Source organism: Bidens hawaiensis, unplaced genomic scaffold, assembly GCF_021521415.1.
Source record: "Bidens hawaiensis isolate Kalapana, Puna unplaced genomic scaffold, B.hawaiensis_p1.1 tig00001961_1, whole genome shotgun sequence".
NCBI lineage: Eukaryota > Viridiplantae > Streptophyta > Magnoliopsida > Asterales > Asteraceae > Bidens > Bidens hawaiensis.
This window is the reverse complement of record NW_027491109.1, coordinates 3,266,976-3,275,388: the sequence shown is the minus strand read 5'-3', so window position 1 is coordinate 3,275,388 and position 8,413 is coordinate 3,266,976. Positions and strand designations below refer to the sequence as shown.

At 31.7% G+C, this 8,413-nt stretch overlaps 1 protein-coding gene across 1 annotated transcript; it reads left to right on the top strand.

Moving 5' to 3' along the window:
* Window positions 1-5,903: 5,903 nt before the first annotated feature.
* On the top strand, window positions 5,904-7,699 carry LOC143603308 (dof zinc finger protein 2-like). Its single transcript, XM_077080139.1, has 3 exons — window positions 5,904-6,037; window positions 6,515-7,377; window positions 7,576-7,699. The coding sequence occupies exons 2-3, from the start codon at window positions 6,524-6,526 to the stop codon at window positions 7,601-7,603; spliced, it is 882 nt and encodes a 293-aa protein (XP_076936254.1). The 5' UTR covers window positions 5,904-6,037; window positions 6,515-6,523; the 3' UTR covers window positions 7,604-7,699.
* The last annotated feature ends 714 nt before the right edge of the window (window positions 7,700-8,413 follow it).

Here is an 8,413-nt window from a genome sequence, read left to right as displayed (position 1 = left end):
TATCATCCTGTGAATTTTTTTTTGCTTAATATTCTCCTTCCCAATATTATGATGAATTTTGAGTAGATCGCGGATCTCAAACGCATACACAAGAGGTATTCCACACACTACTAACGAATTGCCATATTATCGAGGCCACGTAGCAGGATACCAACATGTTTTCTTTACCACATTCAATTTATATAGGGTATCCAAAGTCATAAATTTCCCGAGGCAAAATAGAATTGTTTACCGTTTCCCCCCATGTCATTCATTGATCCGACAAAGAATACACTGCAACTCATCAGTTCATCACGCACCTTTGAAATAGTATTTGACGTTTATATGGGTGACCGGTTTAATACCTCATTTCATTAAAATTAATGTCGTTAACCACTTTCCTACAAAGTCTCTTTGGTTCCGTTTTATACCTACAACACCACTTAGATAAAAGGCTCAGATTTTGGTTCCTTAATGAACGAAGACCGAGCTCACCTTGTTTTTATCCACCACCACCTGTTCCCACTTTACCCAAAGTATTTTTCGCTTCTCTAGCGTTCATCCCCATACGAAATCTCATCTTAATGTTTTCGAGTTGTTCAATTACCATTGTCATAGCCTTGTACAACGAGAAAAAAATAATTGGATAGGGCATCCAAAAAAGATTTTACTAGTACCAATCGGCTTCCCCCATTGACAACCTTGAGGCCTTCCATTTTGGTAAACGTTTTTCAAACACTTCCAAGATCGGTTTCCAACTTTTGATTAAGTTCATGTTTTCCCCTACCAGTAGCCCAAGATACGAGCAAGGAAACTTTGCAACGTTTTTTTTTTAAAGTAGATGATGGATTATCTTAACGCTTAATACTTTACTTCTAAATTCGTTAAACTCGTCTATTACGAGATTTAAACCCTCTATTACCAAAGAAATGATACACCTATTACCTATACGTATCTCCAAAGTCCAAACAAAACTAAAGGTGGGATGAAATACAGAAACAACCCCCAAATCTATAGGTGGATGACGTGGAAAAGCACCGAGGAAGATGGGGGCAATCACGTGACATCATACTGATGAGAGGAATCGGACGGTGATTGAATTATTCGTATTGGTAGCATGCGTTAATTGGGTCCCACCCACTTAACCACCACAATCATACATTCTTTCACGGCAGCAACATCCATTTCTTTCTTTCTTGTATTTTTTAAATAATTAAAAATAAAATTGTCCACTTTTATGAACGATATATGTAGTGACAAAGTTTAGAAAGAAACATCGGGAGGGGGAGACTTAATACGTATAATAAACAGAGTTTAAGACAAAAGCAGATAAAAATACACTCCTTTTAATTTTTTTTTTATTTTTCTTTGATGAAAACAGATAAATTTATACAATGAAGGATCATTATGATACTTCCCTCATTATAAATAAAAGTCTAGCTACCTGGGATAACTATGTTATGAGGAAAACTGTCATCCGAAGACTCATTATAAATAAAACACGGTTGAGATCTTTGCCAGTGAGCTTTACGATTTACCAGTTCCAACATTGTTATCTAATTAAAAAAATATCCACGGTTGTGGTCCAAAAGAAGACATTTTTAAATATATATTTCAACTATTGTTTTCAGAATTATTATTATTATTAAATTTTGATAGTATAAAGAAGAACATTGCTTAAAATATAAAAGATACATTTGAAGAAGCCCTGAAGCATCTTAGTCATTAGTCAGTTTATGTTGTATAAAACTGTGGCCCATTGAATGATAACAGACATCTTGTTGTCCAACAAGATTATATGTGGATAGATACATGTCTTTTACAATGTGTTTGTCCAATTAGGTATGTGACAATAATATCTTCTAACTAAGCCTTAGCAATATTTTTTTGGACTAAGCATGATAACCACCACACAATGATATTAGGTGTAGTTCGTATCATTGGATGATCAGTTATAATTCAAGAAACAACACATGGCTGCTTCTTCACCCGGTTGCTGAGTTTCGTTAGATCATTTGACGGTACATAATGTATGAAACACCTTTAGATCGAATAGCATTTCATGATAGATAAGAAGATGCTTGCACAATGCCTTAGAGTTTGTTATGTGTCTACCGAGTTTATATTGCATATTTTCTAACCAAATGGTTGTCTTCCGTGCGGGTTGACATTCTTTGACCCAAGCTTAAGGTTGTTGTGTACGGTTTTGAAAGCGTTAGAAATGCTTTTAAAATAAGTGCCATTTCGATTAGAACACCAACTTCATTAACTCATTTTAAGTTATGTACATGGACATCAAACCTATTTTCACCCATCTAGGTCTTCAATTTGTAGTTACCTAATTGGCAAATTTCTAGTTTAACTTTTTATGTGAATCATGTGAATAACACAATTTTTGTTAGGAAATCATCAGAATAGGCATGTTAATTACCGAAATAATGACTAAATGACTGTGTGTAAAAAAAGTCAACTAACTATTTTGATTATTTAGAAAAGTTAGGAACAATTAGTCAATTTAATCAGTCAAAATAAAACTAATTTTGTGAATTTCTTTTTTATTTCAAGTTATCAAAATTAGAACTATCTTAGATAAAAAACTATCATGCATGTAACAATCAAGAAAACTCCGCTAGAAAGGAAAAAAATTTCCTACGGAAATATCCGGGAAAAAAATTACGATAGAAGTTCCTTCACATATATGACGAAATTCCAATACGATAGAAAATATTTTATATCGGAAATTTGTTGGAAATTTTTGTTGGAGAAAGTCGATCCCCTTCCCTGCCAAATTCACTAGCTTTTTGTTAAAAAATTGTTGCAAATGACCGTTTTCTATGCATTTTGACAAAGACAAAAACTGACAAATGATACCGTCCAATTTTCTAGTGATGAATATTCTCTTTAATAAAAATGTGTGTTTATATTGTGTTCATGTTCGCTTCTCTTCCAAATCTTTTACGTTATTGTTGCTAGTAACATCTGTTTTATGTTAAAACTTAAAAGCTAAATATTCTTTTTTTCAAAATTAGAGCTTCCGATGCGACAAAACAAGATCAGTTAACATCACGAGACATGATTGAGACATGATTGAAGTTCATTCACTAAGTTGATTTTGGTAATATTCACCGGGTCCTTTTGCTTCTCATTTTGCTTGCGAGTCCAAAACTGAGGCATAAAATCACAAGGTTGATGGTGATATATGTCTACTTTCATGTATATGGGTAGACCTTTTGATTGAGCCCTTTGAACACATACAAGACAACACTAATCTTGAATTTAGCATACATATATTTATAAAATGGCTCTATTATTTGTATTCCATAGACTTAAGTTAATATTACTTTTTCTTTCTTTTATATATTTAAAAAAGCGTTATGTTTAAAATCATATCCACTATTTCACTGAAAATATATGTTCTATAAAAAGAATGAGAACCACATAATGCATATAAACGTAAATAAGAAAACATGATCTCGAACCATCTGAAGATGAAATGCGAAACGCAGCTCATCTGTGCATCATGCCAAAAAGGATCTAGCATCCCCATCTAGTTCCTCCGGCGTCCAATTATAACATATATGATCTTGAATTCCCATCCAAGATCGAAACCTTTTCTAAAAGAACAAACTCATTAGTTTCGACAAATATGGATTAATCAAAATTGACACATGATGAATCTTCTGACAAATTTAGACTACTAACTATTCATAATAACTTGACATTTTATTTTTGCACCTGTATAAGCATAGAATGTAGATGGATCGGTTGTGTTAAACTGTTAATTGTTTCTAACCCTTACTATTATTATCTAAGTTTGAGTAAATTACAGATTGGTCACCTAATTAAAATAGAGTTAATTATATAAATGGTTCCTTTGGTTATAAGTACGTATTTTGGTTTTTTATTTAGATTTAATAGAGAAGTAAACGAAAATAAAGATTAGACCCGTATACTTATTACAGAACTTAATTAACTTTTACCTCAAATCTCAAGCTTGTTTCCTTTAATACATACACAAATGTGTTACTTTGTCCACACAACAACGACCATCTGTCTTAGCCGAAACTTCAGAAATTAAACCATATGTACGTATAACCAAAAGTGCACAAGAATTGATCATATTTTCACATTTACATATTTTTTGGTTACTATTTATATGTGTGAACTATATTAAACATTGATTAGAGTTATACAAACACATATATTATTCAAATAAAATACCACAAATTAAGCTCCTACGTTCTAGAGATTCAAATACAAGATTACAAGCACATGTCTACAAGACGACATAAGAAAAATTCTAACCTGATGTTCCTAATTCTCTTGGTAGGATAGGAAAATTCCAAGAATAAACCTCCAAACTAATTAGCACGTACAACCAACCACCCATATAAATTATGTATTTACATTGTACTAGTTTTCAAATGGGAATTTGGACATCCCTTTTCATTGTTTAATCAATTTCTTTATTTTTACCAATCGAACACTATACAACGTGTATTTTTACATTACTGGTACTAAATCAATGGTTCGAATTCTCGAACTTCTAGCATGATCATAAACGTACGTATGCGATCATAATTTATGTGTTTTTATGTATAATTACATAAAAATCAGGATCAAATAAACAAAACATTTCTACCTATATATTAAGTGTAATTTCAAACTGAGAGATCATTTTTTTCAATAAAAACTACTATGCCGAGTCTTTATTTATTAAAGTTAGGCATTTGAGCCTTAAATAAATTGAAGTACACCCTTACAAACTGATGGATTAAGTGGTGTAGCGGAAAACCAATACATTAACACAAATGAATCTCTCGCATAAAATAAGAAGGAAACAAATAAATCAAGAACGCCACAATTTTACGTGGTTAGGATTTTGTGTGAATGCGGTCCGTGGACTACAAACAAGTTTTTTATTAAGCACGATAAAATGATATATAACAATTGAAATCATGTGATAAGTAGATAAATAACTATGGTTTGTAATTTTGGCCTTATGAAAACATTCTTGAATCAAAATAGATCCAAAGTCCTCTAAGACTTCATCAATTCCAACATAACATTTTTATAAGTGATAGGATACACTGTTTTTATATTTTCTAGGATATATTATTTTCTAGGAATATAATCTTTTTTTCCCAAGAACTCTATCTTATATATATATATATATAGGATTGATTTCTTTTGAGAACCGCTTTGAGTTTTAAGAACTCGAAAGAACTCATCGTAACAATTTTTTTTTTCGAATTTTTTTTACACATGTGTAACACGTAAGTGTAAGTAATGTACAAAAAATTACCGTAATTTTTTACACACCGAATCGACTTTTTACACATGTGTAACTAAAGTTTAAACTTGTGTAATCAACAAAAATCTTTATTCTCTCCCCTGATTCATTTTTTAATCAAATTTAATATCAGCCACATATTCTAACTCATTCAATTAAATGTGTGGTCCAAAATTGAGTTCTTAAAGTTCTTATAACTTATCAAGTTCTCAAAATATCCCTCCCCTATATATATATATATATATATATATATATATATATATATGTATGGATGGATGGATGTGTGATACATAAATATATTTTTCAGGGCCGTCTTCGAAAATTTAAATACCTCGGCCGAACCAAAATAAAAAGACCTGTAGGCCTTAACGAAAGTTTTTTATTCGCTTGCATACATGGATAAAACTTTTATCGACCAATTTATTATAAGCAGAAATCATTCTGAGTATGTAATTATCTCATAAACCATTGCAAATAACCTTATTTTTAACAACAAAAAACATATATATGTAATATGTATATAAAAGGTTTGTGCCCCAAAACTTATGTGCCCCGCTGATAGTGTGACTCGCAAAGCCTCTAAGCCTCCCATGATATTTTTAATATATCACACATTATACATTGACAGCACATACTCCACAGAAACCATCTAAAACATTCCTTTCTGTGCTTTATTCAAGAACAGTGGAAAGTAAAAGGAGGACATCTCTCTCTCTCTCTCTCTCACACACACACACAGCCATGGACAGGCCTCACTGACCACAGGTATATAACTGGATCTTCAACATTCTTCATCACCTCCACTAAATTCACAAAGAAAAATAAAGATAAAAAGGCTGAATTATTCAATTTCCTTGAGTTTATGATCATATGAATAAACCTAGCTAGTTATATAGTTTTCTTTCAGTATAGTTTCAAAAAGGATTATGATTATGATCCCATACAATTAATTAGTATACATGTAAGTCTCCACTGATCATCAAGTGTCTTTTCTTCTTTTTCTCTCACTCGTCCATCTTATCAACTTGTATAAAAAAATGTATATCATCTTCACTTTGTTAATTTTGATGTGTTTCTTTTTCATCAAGATTGGATTTTTATGGATTCTGTAAAGCATAAAGTGATTGCCTTTGTTTTGTTCATTTGTCTGCAAATCTTGGAGCTTTTATGCATCTTTATATTTTCTTTATCCAAATAATTTGTTGCTTTTTTACCTTTACCTTCTTTTTTGTGTTTAAATAGGACATAGTGATGAATCCCATGGAAGAAATACTACTACCCAACACCACAAGCTCAAGTAATAATAATAATAATAATAATAATAATAATAATAATAATAATAATAATAATAATAATAATAACAACAACAATCTCTCAAGTTCTTCATCTTTTGAAAGAAGGGTTATAAGGCCACAAAAGGCAGCAGCTGTAAACTGTCCGAGATGCGATTCGACGAACACGAAATTCTGTTATTACAACAATTACAGTCTTTCACAACCAAGATACTTTTGCAAGACTTGTAGAAGATATTGGACTGAAGGTGGGACACTAAGAAACATTCCTGTTGGTGGTGGATCAAGAAAGAACAAGAGATCTTCATCTTCTAGTACTTCACCTTACTCTTCCAAGTTATCTGATCTAGTTGTATCCTCCACATCTACAACACTACTGTCCCAAAACCCTAGGATCCATCATGATCAATATGGTCAAGATCTAAATTTAGGGTTTCCATCCACTAATAATAATTTCAAGAATGTTTCTGAATTTCTTCAAGTTCCCAACTTTGATGCAACCCGGATTACAAATACTATGCCGGCCTCTATTCCGGACCCGAATTCGGTTTATACACCGCAGGGACAGTTGATGATTCCCATGCCGGAATTCAAGATTCCATCACTTAATTTTTCTTTAGATGGAATCGGAACTGGTGGTGGTGGTGGTGATTATGGGAATAATATTCATGGTGGGAGGCTCTTGTTCCCATTTGAAGAAGTGAAAATAAGTACATCAACAACTCATGATGATGATCCTCATGGTGGGCAAAGTAAAGATCAGAATTGTGATGCCAATGGGTTCTGGAATGGAATGATGGGTGGTGGCTCATGGTAAAGAAATTAATATATATTCTTGTATTAATATATTATAATAGTTTTAAACTAAAGGTGTGGGAAAGTTTGAACCTTTTTTTTTTCATTTCAAAATCTTGATTTTTCTAGTATCAAAATGGTGGCTTGTTTGGATATCTTGAAAAAACTGACTTGTGTTTATATGTCCTATGTAATTAATTTGGGTTATTAATATAGGATCTTATTAGGAGATCCAAGATTATGAAGAACAGATCCATTGCATCAAGAAAGCTAAACACCAGGTTTTTCTTGGGTAGAAGATGGAAACCCTAATGTCATATTGTTATTGGTTTAATTGGGCTCTAGGGTACAAATTTAATTCATTATGTTCAACTAAATATTGTATGCATGTTGTCGGATCTCTTGATATATATTTGTATGCATTTCTCCTTTTTTAAACCTTAATCTCTCTCTCTCTCTCACTTCATATATATATATATATATATATATATATATATATATATATATATATATATATATATATATATATATAGGGTTATTGCTCAAGATTTATGTTATATTTGTACCCATAGAAATGAACCGTTAATATTGTAGGCAATTACAATATAATGTGTAAAACTAATTTACCTGATTTTATGGTTATGTCTAAATGAGTGATATCAATCAGGGCTGGCTCCGAGAAAGCAAAAAGAGTTTTATGCCGAAGGCGAAATTTTATTTGGACCTAAAGTAAAAAAAAGTATTTAATTTGTTGGGTTTAAACAATACATTTTTATATTGGTTTACTTGGTTATAATTTGGGTTTGTGTTAAAAAATTTTGTATAAAAATATGGTTTACTTGGTTCATATATATATATATAGGAGATGAGAGGGAGAGGCGATATTGTATATATGAATCAGTTAGGGCGGATCTAGGGGCTATCCGGCCAAGGGTGCTTGGGATACCTCTCAACTTTCACGACAAAGTGTAATATTAGTGCAAATTTTTTTCTTCTCCGCTTTATATATTCGGATGTCCCTCAGCAAATATTATAATACCGTTAGATTCACAAT

Excerpts from the sequence above, each read along its gene's own strand:
- LOC143603308 (XM_077080139.1), top strand. The coding sequence starts at position 6,524 with ATGAATCCCATGGAAGAAATACTACTACCCAACACCACAAGCTCAAGT. Across the intron at positions 7,378-7,575 it reads ATGATGGGTGGTGGCTCATG|GATCTTATTAGGAGATCCAA; the intron begins GTAAAGAAATTA and ends TTATTAATATAG.